This window comes from Gymnoscopelus braueri (assembly GCF_963280865.1).
Source record: "Gymnoscopelus braueri genome assembly, chromosome: 22".
Classification (NCBI taxonomy): Eukaryota; Metazoa; Chordata; class Actinopteri; order Myctophiformes; family Myctophidae; genus Gymnoscopelus; species Gymnoscopelus braueri.
The window spans coordinates 44,508,523-44,527,942 of record NC_137624.1 but is presented as its reverse complement, the minus strand read 5'-3'; the positions used below and the strand labels follow the sequence as shown (position 1 = coordinate 44,527,942).

The 19,420-nt window shown below is 40.4% G+C and overlaps 1 protein-coding gene across 4 annotated transcripts in view; it reads right to left on the bottom strand.

Moving 5' to 3' along the window:
* The window catches only part of LOC308077758 (BRCA1-associated protein-like), an 801,007-nt gene that overhangs the window by 756,113 nt on the left and 25,474 nt on the right, over nt 1-19,420 (bottom strand). For 3 of the 4 annotated variants that reach the window (XM_080418665.1, XM_080418667.1, XM_080418666.1), the window contains exons 10-14: nt 16,414-16,523; nt 14,632-14,721; nt 12,891-12,994; nt 11,166-11,305; nt 6,779-9,451 (exon numbers count right to left, since the gene is read on the bottom strand). In XM_080418665.1, coding sequence (XP_080274791.1) covers nt 9,222-9,451; nt 11,166-11,305; nt 12,891-12,994; nt 14,632-14,721; nt 16,414-16,523 — 674 coding nt within the window. In that variant the 3' untranslated portion in view covers nt 6,779-9,221. Of the gene's footprint in view, nt 1-6,778; nt 9,452-11,165; nt 11,306-12,890; nt 12,995-14,631; nt 14,722-16,413; nt 16,524-19,420 lie in introns of those variants that run through there. The other variant, XR_013932444.1, reaches the window with a different exon arrangement.

Here is a 19,420-nt window from a genome sequence, read left to right as displayed (position 1 = left end):
ACCCAATTTTTGGGGTCCTGGCTCACGGACTAGAAGGGTCTAATTTGTTTTAAATTTTGAAGGTTGAATTTAATCGTATTTGTGACTTTCTTCACATGTTTTTTTAAAGTTAGGGTTGAGTCTAGTATGACTCCGAGGTACTTGAACTCTGGGACAAGTTCAAGTTCCTCCCCACCCAGAAACACATTTGAGGACTCCAACACAACTGGTCTTTTGGAGAAGGCCATGCAGACTGTCTTTTTGGCATTCAAGAGCAGACATGAATCTATAAGCCAGTCTTGAATGCTTGTCAGAGCTGAGGTTAAGATTATTGACACCTCTGCATAGCTTTTACCATGGGCAAGTACAACGGCATCATCTGCATACATCTGGACATGTAGATTATTACATACTTCAGGTAGGTCATTTATGTACAGTGAGAACAGAATTGGACCTAGTATTGAGCCCTGGGGGACACCGACCAAACAGGTGTGGTAGGGGGATTTAACACTGTTTACACTTACACACTGTTTTCTGGTGGATAGATAGGAACTAAACCATTGTATAGCTTCTGGAGAAAAAATGAATGTGTCAATTTGGACAGGAGGACCCGGTGACAGACGGTGTCGAACGCCTTCTTGAAGTCCAGGAACACCGCCATTGCACAGGGAGCTCTGTTCAAAGCACACTTCAATTTTTCTACGAATAGGCAGTTTGCTGATTCAGTGGAGTGAAAGGCCCGAAACCCAAACTGCATGGGATGCAGTGGGGTGTGGCCTTTGTCTAGATGTTTGATGATAGATTTGACAATCCACTTTTCAGCCACCTTTGATATAATTGGTAGGATGCTTATGGGTCTATAGTTTGATATTTCAGTTTTAGCGCCAGATTTGTATAGATTGGTGTCATTACAGCAACTTTCCATTGAGGAGGAACAGTGAGTTGTCTGATGGACAGATTTACCAGATGTGTGATCGGTGCCACCAGAGAATCTGCATTTGTTTTTAAAAAGTTTGTATCGAGCCCATTGGCATCCTTGGCTTTGGATGCTTTCAGTGATTTGATGATGTTTGCCACCTCGGTTTCCGTAATTTCCTCCAGATTAAAGATGGGGAGGTCTTTTTGGACAGGGCGGGGTACAAACTTTTAGGGATTAAACATTTGTGTTATTTCTTTAACAGAGTTTAGAAAAAACATAATTACAAACTAGCAAGGGTTTGGGGATCTTTCACCAGGCCGTTGTCTATTTTTAGTTCTAAGCTATTGTTGTTTTGTTTGTAATATTTCCCTGTCAGTTTGTTAATGCACTCCCAGACTTTCTTACCATTTCCTTTAGCACTCTCTATGATATAGATATAACATTTTGCTTTCGCCTTCCTTAGGAATTGGGTGACACTGTACATGGGCAAATTTCTGCCTGTCAGTTGTTAAACCAGATTTTAATGACTGTTTAAGCAGTACATCTCTTTTTTTCATGAGAGCTCTACAAGTTTCATCAACCCAGGGTAGGGTAATTTTTTGCCCTTTCCTTTGTCTCCTCCTCCTGGTGAAAGATTCCATCACACTTTGTATTTTGGACAATAAAAATTGCATCCAACCTCAATATCATCACCACATGTGTAGATGTCATCCCACTCAACCCTTTTTTAGGGCAACCTCAAAGCTGTGTTGTAGATTCTTTGGGATGGTGCTGACCATTGGTTGGGGCTGGGTTTTACTGAACCGTTGTTTTGAAAGTTTTCTGGCAAAAAACATTATATTATGGTCTGACAGACCTGTTAGGAAATTATATGTTTTGGTGATTCTTTCCACTTTGTTGGAAAACAGTAAATCAATTCTAGTTGCTGAGTGGCTAGGGATCCTCGTAGGCTGCTCTATCATTTGAGTGAGATTGTAGTAATCTGTTATTTGTTTGAGATTTTTCCTAATCTTCTTGTCATCCCAATTTACATGTATGTCACCTATCAATATGACCTCTTTGTTAAAGTCACAGGCTGTCAGAATAGATTTTAGTTGCTCATAGACTTCTACCTTGGCTGATGGTTGGCGGTATAAACAGATTAAGGTAAAAGACATCTCGGCTGAGAGTGTGATTTCCACACCGACACACTCTGCCTTGATCTCATTAGGCCATGTAATCTGTCTACACTCCAAGCTGCTTTTTACATAAAGCAGGGCCCCCCCACCCTTCCCTGTTGTACCTCTGTCCCGTCGGAAGACATTGTACCCGGGCATGCTTACTAGAGCATCTGGGGATGATTGGTTCAACCAAGTTTCCGTCAGTCCCAAACAGTCAATGTTTGAATTTACAAGCAGGTTTTCAATTTAACTTTTTTTGTTCTTCATGCTACGAATGTTTAAGTGTCCGCAAAACAGCCCTTTTGGTTTGCACCGGGGGGTCCCACACAGTTTTAGCTTGATTTAGTGTCTGAAAAATATTGGTGGATTGGTGCTTTTTGAATACCGGGTTCCTGTGTTTTACCTTGGTGGGAGGTTTTGACGTGGGGGGAGGGGGGGTTGGGGCTTGGGGTGTTATGCCTTGGTCCCGGGGGGATGGGGGGGGTGTAGGCCCGGTGTCCAGCGGCCCAGCTCCGCAGCAGAGACTCCTGGGCTCGACGGTCCCAGTCCCTGGTAGTGGTGTAATTGGTCCTCCTCACAAATGCTCATAAAAAGACAGCACAATTTCCCTCTTCTCACTCAGTACTGGTATAGTAAATAAATACAGTATATATTCCAAACGTTTTGTATGGGTATATATTGCGCTAATATAAGTATTGGCTGACACAAATAAAATACCAAGGCAAACCTGGACTAGTCTCACTGCAGCGCACCGCTTACAAACCACTGGAAGATGACAGACATCCTAGATGCGTGCGATGGACTTCAACATGAACCAGAACAACCAAGAACATTTCTTTCATTTTGTTTCTGCGCCTCACGTTTCCAAAGTAGCCACGACCTGGATAACTGAAATACGCCTAACAATAATAACAATAATAATATTATCGCTGCAGTCGGGGCAGAATCCTCTCATCTCCCAAGTTCTTCATAAATTAACCCCGTACTTGTTCATACTACAGCGACAGCGTCACACGAAAGCATTGCGACGCGTTTCAAGCTTGTAGATCTGCTGCTTTTGAATTTGAATCCTGAAAAGTTGCAGTTTTAGACACAGGGGCGCAGCCATGGGTGGATCGATTTTGCAAAAAAATAAATAAAAATGATTTTTTTAAATGTATAATTAATTTTTTGATAAAAAAAAAAAATCGGTAAAATCAGCCAAAAATAAGAATTATAATAACATAACCCTAACCTACCCCTAACCCTTAAACCGAAATAAAGTAACAAAAAAACGCCCAATATCCGCACATTTTCGCGCACGGGGTCGGGGACGCATGCACGTGCATGCATGCGTCCCCACCCGCTACCGCCTAGGCCCAGCCTATACTAGCGTTCTGGCTGCGCCACTGTTTAGACATAATGAGGTTTCCACCCGACAGAGACCAAGTGCTGTTTTGGTCTGTGAGATCATTCAAAAGGTTGCCAGTTTTACAACATGAAGACATTTCCTATTTGTCCATTCTGCAGGTCAGCGCTTTGTCATTAACCCATTAAAGACCTGGAACGCATCTGTGTCACTTTTTCATTTGAGCTAAAAGGCATTATTTTACACTTTGGCTATTCAAAAAACAGCAGATCTACAAGCACATAGCGCGGCACCGAGTGCCGCGCTATGTGCTTGTAGATCTGGTATTTTTGAAAAATCGTGAAAATGTGTGCAAATCTTTTTTACAAGTTTTCTGAAATTGTATATTCAAATATGCAAATTAGGCATAGGAAAATATGCCCAAATTTGCATAACTTTCCAGAATCAACATTGGACAAAGCCAGAGTCAACATACTTATTTCATTTTGTTAAGATGTTGGAGTCAAAGGTTTTTAACGAGGGAATATTCAATATCTGCTCAATTTTGGGGCTCTGGCTCATGGACTAAATGCCTAATTTGCATATTTAAATATACAATTTCAGAAAACTTGTAATACGATAAATCATTGTCTTCATGTAAGTAATCAACTCAGGAAGTTTCATTATGATAACTCTTTTTTAAATTTTGTCATTTTTTCACCAGTCATGTACGTATGGGGAAAATAACAAAATGTGTGATAACCATGAAAAAGCTGCTCCTGTGGAGAGGTTATCATATATTTATTTACTCGTATTGACCCTATGAACAATTTAATATAGGTTTGGTTTTGCCCACTCTTTCGATAATTTTTGCTCAATTTTGGGGCTCTGGCTCATGGACTATAATGATGATGTCACTGGCAGACAGATTTCTGGACTATCCAGAGTCCTCCTATGAGACACAGACCAATAGAAAAAAATACCATTTTATCATGAGCATTAGTGAGGACCAATTATATGAAGATAGGTTGAAAATCTGTGAAGTCGTCCTTTAATCCATTAGGACCGGGAACGCATCGGTGTCAATTTTTAGATTTCTTTGGCCTATTCAAAAATAGCAGATCTACAAGCTCATCGTGCGATGAGCTTGTAGATCTGCTATTTTTGTAACATTCTGAACATTTGTGCAAATCATGAAATCTGAATATACTGTATATATATATATTTATTTTAAAGCGAACATTTGTAACTCAAATCTTTGCTTCTGGGGGGGGGTCCCTGGAACAACATATTTTGAGATGGGGGTCCGCGGCCAAATACATATCATTTTGGGGGTCCTTGACATGAAACTGAACCACTGATTATAGCAATATAAGTTTTTAAAAAGAAAGGATGGTTAGGATTTAGAAGACATTGTCCCCCAGAAGCAAAGATTTGAGTTACAAATGTTAGTTTTTAAAAATAAATATTCAAAGATTTGCGGCACTCTGTGCCGCGCTGTGAGCTTGTATATCTGCTTTTTTTTAATGGATAATTCTTAAAATGACACAGAGGCGTTCCCCGGTATTAACTCTCTCAGTGCCAATGAAATAAAAAAATATGTTCATACTGTTTCAAAGTAAAAAAAAAAAAGTGCTTAGGAAGCGAGATACAGCCTTTTTCAGTTATACATTAAACAAGGAGTGGATGGAGCTGCAAATCTTGAGATAATGATATCTTGGGTTCTGAACATAAAAAAAATAAAAAAAAATAAAAAAAAATAAAATACATTTTATTTTTATTTTTTAAACTCGGGATAACTCGTTCCGGCACTGAGAGAGTTAATGGCTCAAACCCGAGAAACCAAACCAAACTGTTCATGTCCTCATGGCACTGAGAGAGTTAATGGCTCAAACCCGAGAAACCAAACCAAACTGTTCATGTCCTCCAAAGTCTGCTGCACTAAACGCAAAGAAAAAACCCAAAAACAAAAGATGATTGAGAGTCACGGAATGTGGCTGAAGAATTGTAATGTTTAATGTCCAGTAGGCATAACGCTACAGCTGGGCTCAACAGTGCAAAGTTACAAAGGACTTTGATTTAAACACACAGCAAGCTGCAGTGCACACCGAGCACTATCGCTGTTGTCAGGCAGAACACCTCTCATCTCCATATTCTTTTTGTGGTGTTTTTATCGTAAATTTAACGCCCTACTTGAGTCCCACTATATCGTCACGCAAACGCATCAAAAGCAGCAGATCTACAAGCTCGAAACGCGGCGCGAAGCGACGCGTTTCGAGCTTGTAGATCTGCTGCTTTTGCCATTTTTTTATTTGAATCATGTTTTGGACAAATGAGGTTTTCACCCGACAGAGGCGCTATGTAGACCTGTATGTGTGTGTGGTCAATTAAGGTTTTTCTTACATTTCTTAAAATCTTAAAATGTATATAAGTAGATTTTTTTTTATGTTTCTCCACATTTGAGCTGTTCATTATCATTTTTGCCCACAGGCTATGGGATCTGTGTCAAGTCCGCACATAAAAAGCTTGGCTGTGCATGCGCATCCTCCCCGGGTATGGGACTTGTAGTTATTAATCTTTATAATAATGTTCTCGACGGGTTTGGAATGTTGCAGTAATGAGGTTTTCTAAAAAGGACAATGTGGATTATTTACGTTATTTTATAAACCTTCTGAAATGAAACTTTCTCAGTAAAGCCTCAGTCCTCGTTTTGTTTTTTTGCTTCCAGAAAACGATTTGTTTTTAATATATATATATATATATATATATATATCGTCTCTGTCGGGTGGAAACCACATAAATGTCCAAAACGGTTAGCGTCAAAAGTAGCAGATCTGGCCCGGACGGCTGCCGTAGCGGTCTGGGCACCTAGGGCTCAACGTAGCCCGTCGGCGCGTCGTGGGTTCGAGTCCCGATCCAGACGTGTCATTCCCCATCTCTCTCTCCCCATTTAGTGTTAAACTACTGTCCTATATCAATGAAGGCATAAAAAGACAGAAAATAAATTAAAAAAGTAGCAGATCTACAGCTTGTCGATCTGCTACTTTTGATTCTCTTGTGTGACGCTGTAGTATGATCAAGCAGTGTCGTTAATTTACGGGGAGAAAAAAACAGAAAGTTAGAATTATGGAGATATGAGGTTTCTGCCCGACAACAACGATGTGTCTGCCTTATATGACAGGTTTCACGCTGGAAAACGTCTTTCAACCAGGATTTGGTGAGAATGACACGATATATGCATGTGAGTCCATTCATTCACCCACAGATACTTGTCATTCAACATGTTTTATACATATTTCATACACACACACACACACACACACACACACACACATATATATAAACCACCTAACTCCAGTTCCTCTTCATCTGGTTCACAAAGGAAGGTGCTCCTCTTTCACTCTTTCTTTCTTCTACAAAAGGACTGTTTTGTTTTGTCCTCATGTTGTTCTCGTCCATGTTGACCGTTTGGCGATCGATCCTCCTCGAAGTACAATCTGAAGAACCTGAAATATTATAAACAATACTCTTCCAGAACAGAGTGGGCGGGGGCGCACGCCACCGAATAAGGCTCCATCCAGACCTAGCTGTCGCACGGTGTCCGACTTAAGAGTATACGACGCCCGGAAACAGCCGATCTACAAGCTTGCAGGTATTTATTTTATTAGCTTAGTTTTAACCCATTAAAACTAGGAGGGCATCTTTGTCATTTAGATTTTAGATACATATAGCACATTGGTTCTCAAAGTTTAAGCATTATTTTATACTTTGGCTATTCAAAAATAGCAGATCTACAAGCTCATAGCGCGGCACAAAGTGCCGCGCTATGAGCTTGTAGATCTGCTATTTTTTTTAAATGTATGCAAGTCTTTTGAATACATATTCATCAAGCCAACATTTTTAACTAAAATCTTTGCTTCTGGGGGTCCCTGGAACTAAATATTTTGAGATGGGGGTCCGCGGCCAAATACATATGACGTGAAAAGGTTTGAGCATCCCTGATATCTAACATATGTTTTTTAGAAAACTGTTCTTCAGGTCTTTAATGGGTTAAATTCTGTTTATTTTTCTTTACCCATCATCACCTGTGAAATAATATTATGGATGTGTGTGTGTGAAGCTCTTGGATTATTTTCCATCTTCAAATGAAACGTGGGAAATGGAAAGAGTGTCTGTGCCGATGTGTGGGGCCTCACAGAGCAGTGTTGCCACATTCTGCGAGAGAAATAAGCAGCCAGGTCTATGAGAACAGACTACAATAGGCCATGTGAGCACTTTAAACCTACATGCGTCGGCTATTTGAAAACGGCAGATCTACAAGCTCGCAACGTGCCGCGCTGCGAGCTTGCATATCTGCTAATTTTCAAAAGAATCAAAAATGTTCGGAACATGTTGAATAATGTTGATACTTTTTAAAAATAAAATTCCTCTTCTGGGGGTCCCTGGCAAAACCTTTTCTGATAGGGGTCCGCAGCCAATCCATACGAAGCTGTACCATTAATCGATACATTTAAATTGGGTAAATTCTTAACGGCAATCAATCGATAATAGATTAATTGTTAACATCCCTGGTTGTGAAGCTTCTACATCGGCTATTTTCCGGGCCGTGTGCCACCGGGCATTGAACATAGTATATAAACCAGGTCCCAAACAAAGCCATACATAATATATATATATACGTGTCCATGAACAGCCTGGGGAGAGTCTGAAAGCCTCTTCCTTCTAGCCTGGTAAACGCCTCCCTCCGGACATCTCATTTGGATTTGATTTCAGGAGTGAGTCTGGCCTGCAGGCCTGTGTGGGCGTTTCTGGGGAGTTCATAACATGAACTCTCCAATCAGCGTCCTCGCTCATTGTTCTGTGATTGACAGCGGAGGTTGGCCAATCAGGTGGAACCCGAGTGAACCCGAATGGAGCCGAGTGCAGCCGACCAAAATTGTTACGGCGGCCATTTAAACTTTGTCCGCTGTTTTGCACGGAATTTACTTTAAAGGGACTACACCATGAATTTTAACTTTTCCTTCTTTTTTGTGTGTTTTTGGTCTCCCCTACCTCTCCCAAAAAATACCCCAGTTTGAGCACTCAGGCTTTCAGAGCATATCTGGGGTTTTATGTAAATTGGTCTCAAAACAGGCCAAACTGATTTGGCTCCGAAAGTGATGTCAGTCACTAGCGGTAAAATCCCTCCCGTTGTTCAGTTCCAACTTAGAACTCAGAACCAGGAGATAACACGCATACAAACTCGTAAGTCTCAATAGCGCCAGGTGCAAATCAGGACAATGTGGTATTGCAGGTGAAAGTGCTTTATAAGCCAGAGAGAAGTTAGTTGGAATGAGTATATCTGAGGCTTGATTTAGCCTCAAACCTTTTGAAAAACGTTTGCGGGACATAAACAATATGATATTAAATATATATATATATATATTTTTTTTAAATTCATGGTGTAGATCCTTTAAAGATATTTTTCGGATAGCATTTAGTGGTTTCACTTCATATATGTGGTCAATTAAATCATGACAGAGCCTATTTAAAAATAGACATTCAGAGAACCGGCAGGGACGGGCAGCGGTAGTTATGTATCCGTATAAAGCAACCTATTTTCGGCTTGGCCCTTTCAAATGTCCCCTTGCGTCACCGTTGCTCTGGTGGTGGTGGTGAACGCACTGCTGATTGGCTGAAGGGCTTGTCAGTCAACGGTACTAATCCCGCCCAGCTCCCGGCCACAGAAGAAAAAGCAAACAGGCCTGCATGCCAGACTCACTGCTGAAATTAAATACAAATGAGATTTCCGGAGGGAGGGGTTTACCAGGCTATCTTAACTTCCTCCCAGTCTTTTTTATTTCCTCCTCTTGGCGCGGCCCCTCCTGCCTCGGACAGAGGAGGGCCCCTCCCCCGCCATACCCAGGCCGCCCTCCAGGGGGCTGGCGCCGATGTTTATCTGTCCCTCCTGGATCTCGGTGCGGGCCTCCGGAGGCAGGTGCTCTATCTGCTGCTGGGCCTCCAGGTAGAACATCACGTCCCTCAGCTGCTCCTGGAGGTCCGCTATCGTCCCGTCCTTGCGCTCTCCTGGGAACAGAGTTGATTTTGACAGCAAATTTAGATTTAGTCGTAGTCTTTTGAATACAATTCCATTTAGTTTTAGTCATATTTTAGTCACCTGAAATGTTTTAGTTTTTGTCTAGTTTCAGTGGACTAAACATCATAAGATTACAGTCGACTAAATCTACAGTTGATTTAGTCGACTAAAATGTATGTTGGCGGTGCCTTGATGGTGGTGTAATGGCTGATTTTACACTTGGTTGCATTCTGAAAATAGCCGATCTACAAGCTCACAACGCGTCGCGCTGCGACGCGTTGTGAAGCTTGTAGATCTGCTATTTTCAGAGCGTAACACCCGAGCGCAACCAAACATAAAATAACTTGTCTTAGTTCTACTGGATCTCTTCTCCACTAAACCCTCACTAAAATGTTAGTCTAGTTTTGTATCTGCTGACGAAATAGTCATTATATTTAGTCTCAGCTTTAGTCATCATAGCTTAGTTTTTATTTAGTCTTTATTTAGTTTTCGTCAGTGTAAAAAGGTAGTCGACGAACATTTTTCGTCATAGTTTTAGTCGACGAACTCAACACTACGAAATGAAGACAATAAGACACTAGTCTCACGTGGCCAGACTGTTGCCTCCCACAATGTTACAATGTTTCCGGTCATACAGTCTGGGACTCAGAAGCTCTGATCATGATTAAAATATAAAGCGGATGTGAAGCCTCCTCCCCACTTCTGTTTCGTCTTTACAGTCGTGCAAATTTAAATCAAACTCATCTAAGCATATTTAGCTTTCTGCTAAGCAAGAATGGAAATTAGAAAATAAAATGTAAAGATATTTTAAAATATATTTTCGTGAACGGAGAGTGCCAGCTTCCTGACTCGGATTTCGGGAGGCGTAGTTCCAGACTCTATATCAGGGTTTCTCAAAGTGGGTGCTGTGGCACCCTAGGGTGCCGTGACACAAGTCCAGGGGTGCCGCAGAATACTTTAATAATTGTTTGGGAATGTATCAATATCACTTCAGTTTAACCACTTTTAGACCCTCTATACTTGTGTATAGATGTTTTTTGTCCATCTACAGTGTAGATGACAAAAAACATCTATACACAAGTACACAACACCCTAGTTTGACCCCTCACATGCTACTTAAAACAGAATTAAAATTTGATTTGTTTTTTCCTGCATGGAAATGCAGGGAAATGGTGGGTACCCCAACTTTCAGCAGCTGTCAAAAATTCTCCTAGGGAAACTGAATTTCAGTCTTTGTGAGATGTGTTACTAGACACCTTTACAAACACATTGGTGAAGATTTTTTTTGGTAAGGAATTTATTCCAAGATTGGAAATCTTTCTGCTAATATCCCCTGACTATTAGTTTTTATTTAGTTTTCGTCAGTGTAAAAAGGTATTCGACGAACGTTTTTCGTCATAGTTTTAGTCGACGAAATCAGCACTACGAAACGAAGACAATAAGACACTAGTCTCGCGTGTCCAGACTGTTGCCTCCCACAATGTTCCAATGTTTCCGGCCATACAGTCTGGGACACGGAAGCTCAATATATTTAGTCATAGGCACTCGGTGCCGAGCTATGAGCTTGTAAATCTGCTGTTTTTGAATAGCCAAAGTTTAAAAAAAAAATGGTTATAGCTCAAAATCTAAAATGACACACAGATCTTAATGGATGAAATGACTGGGTCTCGGTGCCTTATTGGCGTTTGAAGCCGGCCGTCTCACCGGTCTCCCTGGCCTTGCGCTCCTCCTCGGCCAGCTGGGCCTGCAGCTCCACCTGGTTGGAGCGCAGACAGCGGTTCATCTCCTGCTCCTCCTTCAGCTCCTGGCTCATCTTGCTCATACGAGTGTTCAGCTGGGTGTATCTGGGGAGGTGGAAGCACATAGTGTTCAGCACATAGTGTTCAGCTGGGTGTATCTGGGGAGGTGGAAGCACATAGTGTTCAGCACATAGTGTTCAGCTGGGTGTATCTGGGGAGGTGGAAGCACATAGTGTTCAGCACATAGTGTTCAGCACATAGTGTTCAGCTGGGTGTATCTGGGGAGGTGGAAGCACATAGTGTTCAGCACATAGTGTTCAGCACATAGTGTTCAGCTGGGTGTATCTGGGGAGGTGGAAGCACATAGTGTTCAGCACATAGTGTTCAGCTGGGTGTATCTGGGGAGGTGGAAGCACATAGTGTTCAGCACATAGTGTTCAGCTGGGTGTATCTGGGGAGGTGGAAGCACATAGTGTTCAGCACATAGTGTTCAGCTGGGTGTATCTGGGGAGGTGGAAGCACATAGTGTTCAGCACATAGTGTTCAGCTGGGTGTATCTGGGGAGGTGGAAGCACATCAGTCAGTGTTGATTTTGACAGCAAGGTTTGATTTAGTTTTAGTCATGGTCTTTTTTTAATACAATTCTGTGTGGTTTTAGTCACATTTTAGTCACCTGAAATGTTTTACTTTTATTTTATTCTAGTTTTAGTTGACTAAATATCATAATATTTTAGTCGACTAAAATCTACAGTTGATTTAGTCGACTAAAACAGATTCTTGGCGGGGCCGTGATGGCGCCGAAATGGCAAATCTTCACTTAGCTGTATGCCGAAAATAGCCGATCTACAAGCTCACAACACGTCGTGAGCTTGTAGATTGGCTATTTTCGGTCTGTGACACCCATGTGCACCCATGATGACTTTCTTTTAGTTCCACTGGATCTCTTCTCCACTAGATCCCTCCATAACATTTTAGTCTAGTTTTTATTTGTTGATGAAATTGTCCATATATTTAGTCATAGTTTTAATCATCACAGCTTAGTTTTTATTTAGTTTTTATTTAGTTTTCGTCAGTGTAAAAAGGTAGTCCACAGACATTTTTCGTTATAGTTTTAGTCGACGAAATCAACACTGACAGTCAACTTTATGTGTGTCCTGTTGTAGAGTCAGGGTCCATTCAAAAACAAACATAAAAACACTATACTTAGGGGTGGAAGTAAGTAAGTAAGTACATCTTATTTGTATAGCACTTTTCAGAGAGGTCTCACAAAGTGCTTTACATACAACAGAAATAAGAGTGTACAAATGGAACCAAATGGACCCGTTAAGTTCCATTTTGGTTCCATTTGTACACTCTCAGAGTTAAATTAACATTGATTTTACAATATAAATTGGGGTCCCAGAGATAGAAATGCCATTGAATGGGGGTCCGTAGCCTAAATGCATGTCAAACTGGGGGGGGGTCCATGAAATTAAAATGGTTGAGAATCACTGCTAGATCCGCAAAAATCTTCTCTTATGGGGGTCCCTATGGCATATCTTTTCAAATGGGGTTTCGTGGGCTAATAAGTGTCAATTTGGGGGTCCTTGACATTAAATAGGTTTGAGAAGCACTGCTTTATACAACCCCTGGCACCCCAACAACAACAACAACACTGTAAAGCTGTTTGTGTGACAGCAGGATAACTTACTTCTTGTCCATGCCCTGTTTGTCTTTGCTCAGCTCTCCCAGCCGTCGCTCCAGGTTATCACAGCGTTCCAGAGTCTCCTTAAACTTAGCCTTCATGTTAGTAATCTAACATACAGAGAGATAAAATGAAGAAAAAAAATAGTATGGGACCAGTTATTAAATGACAGTGTCATTTCCAGTACACAGGATGTGATGTAAACTCCCTCGTTGTCATTTAGGCACGTGCCATTTATGTAGCAGAAGGTCATTCACTCCGGGAACGCATCTGTGTCATTCTAGATTTCTTTGGCTATTCACAAATAGCAGATCTACAAGCTCAATTGAGAGACAAATTGTGAAAATCTTTGAATATATATATTTTTAAAGCAAACATTTTTAACTCAAATCTTTGCTTCTGGGGGATTCTACAAATGTCTTCTAAATCAGTTTTAGAACTTTGAAAAAAAACTCCCGTTGCTATAATCAGTGGTTCTCAACCTTTTTCATGTCAAGGACCTCCAACATTATATGTATTTGGCCGCGGACCCCCATCTCAAAATATGTTGCTCCAGGGACCCCCCAGAAGCACAGATTTTAGTTAAAAAATATATATATTCAAACTAAGATTTGCATGACACAGAGTGCCGCGCTACGAGCTCATAGATCTGCTATTTTGTTTAAATCTTGAAGATTTGTGCAAATCTTTGCTTCTGGGGGGGGTGGGGGGGTTCCATGGAACAAAACATTTTGAGATGGGGGGTCCGCGGCCAAATACATGGCCTAAAAATGATTTCTAAATCCTAACAGTATGTTGCTTTAATAATATTAAAGCAACATACTGTTAGGATTTAGAAACACATGTCCTTGACATGAAAAAGTTGGAGCACCACTGATATTATCAGTGGTGCTCCAACTTTTTCATGTCAAGGACCCCCAAAATTATGTGTTTGGCCGCGGACCGCCCATCTCAAAACTATTTTGTGCCAGAGACCCCCTCACAGAAGAAAAGACTCGAGTTACAAATGTTCACTTTAAAAAAAATAATATTAAAAGACTTGCACAAATAAAAAATAGCTGATCTACAGCTTGTATATCTGCTATTTTTGAATAGCCAAAGTATAAAATAATGATTTAAAGGACAACTTTGTTTTTTTACAACCAAGGGTTATGTTTTAGATTGTAATTAAAGTAAATAAAAGATGTGTTAAAATGTTTTAATTTAATGCTTTCTATAGTTTTAGCTATTTTCGCGATCTTTTTTACAGTGGGCGGGGGGGCATTCTGTCCGGTGGCTAAATATGTCTTTTTTTACACAATAACCCGGCATTTTTTTTATTATTATTTACAGTACAGTGTAGCTCTTCTAGCCCCCAATAACTCACATCTGGCCATCAAAGACCACAGGACCTTTTTTATTGTGTAAAAAAAGGCATATTTAGCCACCGGACAGAATGCCCCCGCCCACTGTAAAAAATATCGCGAAAATTGCTAATACTATAGAAAGCAGTAAATGAAAAGAAAATAACACTCATCTTTTATTTACTTTAATTACAAGCTAAAACATAAACCTTGGTTGTAAAAAAACAAAGTTGTCCTTTAAGTGGTAAGTGGTTAGATGTGTTGCCGGTTTTTAATGTGTTAAGGGTTGATGAAGTGGTCATCTCAGACGGTTCGCTATAAAATGAGCATCTTTGCCTTTGCTGCCGTCTCTGAATAAAACTAGTGAAAGTAGTGAACGGGCCGCATGCCATTATGTCTCATACCTCCTCTGCAGTGTCCTTCTCCAGATGAACTATCTTGTTCTCCCAGTAGATCCGTTGGGACTCCAGCTGACTCGTCAGCAGGTAGGAATACTGTAGACAAAGAGAACAGCCTTAGTTAAAAGCACATTTCTAACTGCATGGAACCCCACACTCCACTCTCTTTGTTGTCTATAATCAGTGGTTCTCAAGCCTTTTCATGTCAAGGACCACCCAAAATTATATGCATTTGGCCGCGGACCCCCATCTCAAAATATTTTGTTCTAGGGACCCCCCCAGAAGCAAAGATTTGAGTTACAAATGTTCGCTTTAAAATATATATGCATATTCAAAGATTTTCACGATTTTTCAAAAATGGCAGATCTACAAGTTCATAGCGTGGCACTCGGTGCCGCGCTATGAACTTGTTATTGTTTTGGCTATTTTTGAATAGCCAAACCATAAAATATGGTTAAAATGATTGTGACTCTAAATGATTGTGACACTAAATGATTGTGACACTAAATGATTGTGACTCTAAATGATTGTGACAGTATTACCTCTTTCTTTTTTTTACCCCTCCAAGGACCCCTGGGGGTCCCCGGACCCCACTTTGGGAACCAATGGTCTATTAGGCAAAAGTACCTGGTAGTTAGTTTTTATGGCATCACCTCCTTTGAGGTTCCAAGCGAGCTGAAGTGATACTAAAAGGTTAGGGTCATTACATCACCAGAGACTCTCCTATACTGCATGGAGGCTCCTGAACAGTGTTGGGCAGTAACACGTTACTTTTAATACATTTATTATTATTTTACCCAGCTATGAGCTTGTAGATCTGCTATTTTTGAAAAATCGTGAACATTTGTGAAAATCTTTGGAATATATATATTTTTTCAAGCGAACATGTTCAACTAAAATCTTTGCTTCTGGGGGGTCCCTGGAACAACTTGTTTTCAAATAAATATCATTTTGGGGGTCCTTGAAAAAACCACTGATATTATAGCAACATAAGTTTTTCAGAAAACTGTTAGGATTTAGAAGACATTTGTAGAATCCCCAGAAGCAAAGATTTGAGTTACAAATGTTCGCTTAAACACACACACACACACACACACACACACACACACACACACACACACACACACACACACACACACACACACACACACACTCGTTGGGACATTGAAAAGGTATGCTTGTTTTTAGTCGCGAGGCGGGGCTTTGATGCGAGGCGGAGGAGCGCTGAAAATAAAATGGATAATATGAGAGACATATTCTATGACAGGTTGGATAATGAAGCGGTTAGCCAAACTGAGCAGAGTAACGCTGTGTTTTTAACTCGCGAGACGGTGATAATAGTTATTGTCCATGACGGAGGCGCGCCGACTCAGCAGACCTTGAGGCCGAGGAGGCGCGCCCGAGCGCCTCCAGGCGTGAGTGCCCGCGCCGACCGGCCGATGGTCTGCTAGTCGACTCAGTGCCGTCCCGAGTTGTAAACCGATAGGGGGGGAATAGATCTTTTCATGGGTTACTATCCACGACACTCTGTAATTAGTGTGCATGCGTGCACAAGGTGTGTTGATTAGATAGACAGATTAACGTCACCAGTCGCAATCAAAGTGAATCGATAACAGAGGGGGAAGCAAGGGGGGGTGAAAACGAGCGCTCCTTTTCCAATTTCCCTGTAACATAGATATTCAAAGATTTGCACAAATCTTCAAGATTTGTCAAAATAAATCTAAAAAGACACACATACGTTCCCAGACTTAAAGGGTTAAGGGTTAACAACAACAAAGGAAAGCTCACCTCTAACTGCAGTGCGTCTATCTTCTCGTCGTGGCATGTGTCTCCTTCGCACTCATACTGCACCATCTTTCCATCCGTCTTACTGGCCACCAGGCGATGGACGTAGTTATCTGGAATATAGAAGAATAATACCCATCATCACATGGTCAGAGTGTTACAACCCAGGTTTCACAGGCAGAACTACAGTATCGCTAACCGTAACACTCGCCCCCAAAACACACTCGCCCCCATGTTTTTCACAGACCGCTCAACCCCACAGCGGTTTGTGTATTCTTGTATTAGTTTTACTGAGGTTAAGGTTAGGAATAAGGTTAGGTTTAGACATAGTTTTACTGAGGTTAAGTTCAGGAATAAGGTTAGGTTTAGACATAGTTTTACTGAGGTTAAGTTCAGGAATGAGGTTAGGTTTAGACATAGTTTTACTGAGGTTACATTTAGGAATAAGGTTAGGTTTAGACATAGTTTTACTGAGGTTAAGGTTAGGTTTAGACATAGTGGTTAAGGTTAGGTTTAGACAGTTTTACTGAGGTTAAGGTTAGGTTTAGACATAGTTTTACTGAGGTTAAGGTTAGGTTTAGACAGTTTTACTGAGGTTAAGTTCAGGAATAAGGTTAGGTTTAGACAATAGTTTTACTGAGGTTACATTTAGGAATAAGGTTAGGTTTAGACATAGTTTTACTGAGGTTAAGTTCAGGAATAAGGTTAGGTTTAGACAATAGTTTTACTGAGGTTACATTTAGGAATAAGGTTAGGTTTAGACATAGTTTTACTGAGGTTAAGGTTAGGTTTAGACATAGTGGTTAAGGTTAGGTTTATAAAGTTCATAAAAAGGAATACCAGCACTCACTTAAGTCCATTTAGGCTCTTATTTATTTAGGTCATAGCTCCCCAGCAACAGCGTCAAACCGGACGTTTCGGCCCAGAGGCCTTCTTCAGCGTATAATGACATCACACTGTTTTTGTGTCACTTATAAAGGGACCTTGGTGCCACGCACAGAGCGGTCCGGGTAACAACAAAATAAGAGTCATTTTTTAACATGAAGGGTCACCATAAAACAGAAAATACATATACAGAAAAAAAGAAAAATAATTATTACCTAGAACACTATTTTTTTTGCAGTAAAGCGCCAGTTTTACAACCTTAGTCTGTGCGAGTCCCTCAGTACTCCTTCATAAAGACAGACTCAGATTTCATTCAAGACTTGCACATTTGTAAAAAATGCAAAACACATTTTTTAAATACCGAAGTATACACAGTGTCACTTGAAAAAGAGGCATTAATCATTCATTGTCACATCATCAATTCATTGCTCTAAAAAATAAACTCATTTCACTCTCAAGTGGTATGCTCTGTCTGTTTTACACACAATAAATACTATAGGAAACAACCTAGTAAAAGTTCTTCATTTAGACCTTTAGGGTGTTCTGTTTGGAGAGAGTGTATCCACCATGCCTCTCGTTGCAATAGAAGTTTTTCACGATCCCCACCTCTTTTTAAGGCCATATTGCCTCAATACCCTGAAACCTTAAAGCACAGACTTCATGTCCCACCGCATTAAAATGTCTAGCAACAGGTGATTTTTCATCCTTGTTTCTAATATTACTTTTATGTTCTGAAATTCTAACTTTAAGTTCTCTTTTGGTTCTACCCACATAACAAAAGGCCACAAGGGCATTTTAGCAGATAAACCACAAACTTAGTTTTACAGGTGATGATGCTTTTAACATCAATCTTTTTTCCTGAATGTGGATGTAATACATGATTCCCTCTGATCATTGCATTGCAATGAACACAGTTGTAACACGGAAAGTTGCCCGTAGGCAAATCGGACATAAAATGCTGTGGTGGAACATAACAGTCTGCCCTCACTAAAGAGTCCCTCACATTTTTGGCACGTTTGTGTGCAAAGATGGGGGGCTCCTTGAATACATGACCCACATTAGGATCACTCGATAACACATACCAGAATTTTTGAACAGAATTCTTAATATCAATGCACAAAGGGGAATAGGTTGTGGACAAAACTATCTTTGACTCCCCTGCACGACAGTTTTTTCTTATAGTATTTATTGTGTGTAAAACAGACAGAGCATACCACTTGAGAGTGAAATGAGTTTATTTTTTAGAGCAATGAATTGATGATGTGACAATGAATGATTAATGCCTCTTTTTCAAGTGACACTGTGTATACTTCGGTATTTAAAAAATGTGTTTTGCATTTTTTACAAATGTGCAAGTCTTGAATGAAATCTGAGTCTGTCTTTATGAAGGAGTACTGAGGGACTCGCACAGACTAAGGTTGTAAAACTGGCGCTTTACTGCTAAAAAAAATGTGTTCTAGGTAATAATTATTTTTCTTTTTTTCTGTATATGTATTTTCTGTTTTATGGTGACCCTTCGTGTTAAAAAATGACTGTCTTATTTTGTTGTTACCCGGACCGCTCTGTGCGTGGCACCAAGGTCCCTTTATAAGTGACACAAAAACAGTGTGATGTCATTATACGCTGAAGAAGGCCTCTGGGCCAAAACGTCCGGTTTGACGCTGTTGCTGGGGAGCTATGACCTAAATAAATAAGAGCCTAAATGGACTTAAGTGAGTGCTGGTATTCCTTTCTATGAACTTTATCTGCCTGAACCGTGCACCCTGTACATTGGTACTTCGAAAACTCATCTCATGAGTGCTTTCTTCCTTCCTTTTTAAGGTTAGGTTTAGACATAGTTTTACTGAGGTTAAGGTTAGGTTTAGACATAGTTTTACTGAGGTTAAGGTTAGGTTTAGACATAGTTTTACTGAGGTTAAAGTTAGGAATAAGGTTAGGTTTAGCCATAGTTTTACTGAGGTTAAGGTTAGGAATAAGGTTAGGTTTAGACATAGTTTTACTGAGGTTAAGGTTAGGAATAAGGTTAGGTTTAGCCATAGTTTTACTGAGGTTAAGGTTAGGTTTAGACATAGTTTTACTGAGGTTAAAGTTAGGAATAAGGTTAGGTTTAGCCATAGTTTTACTG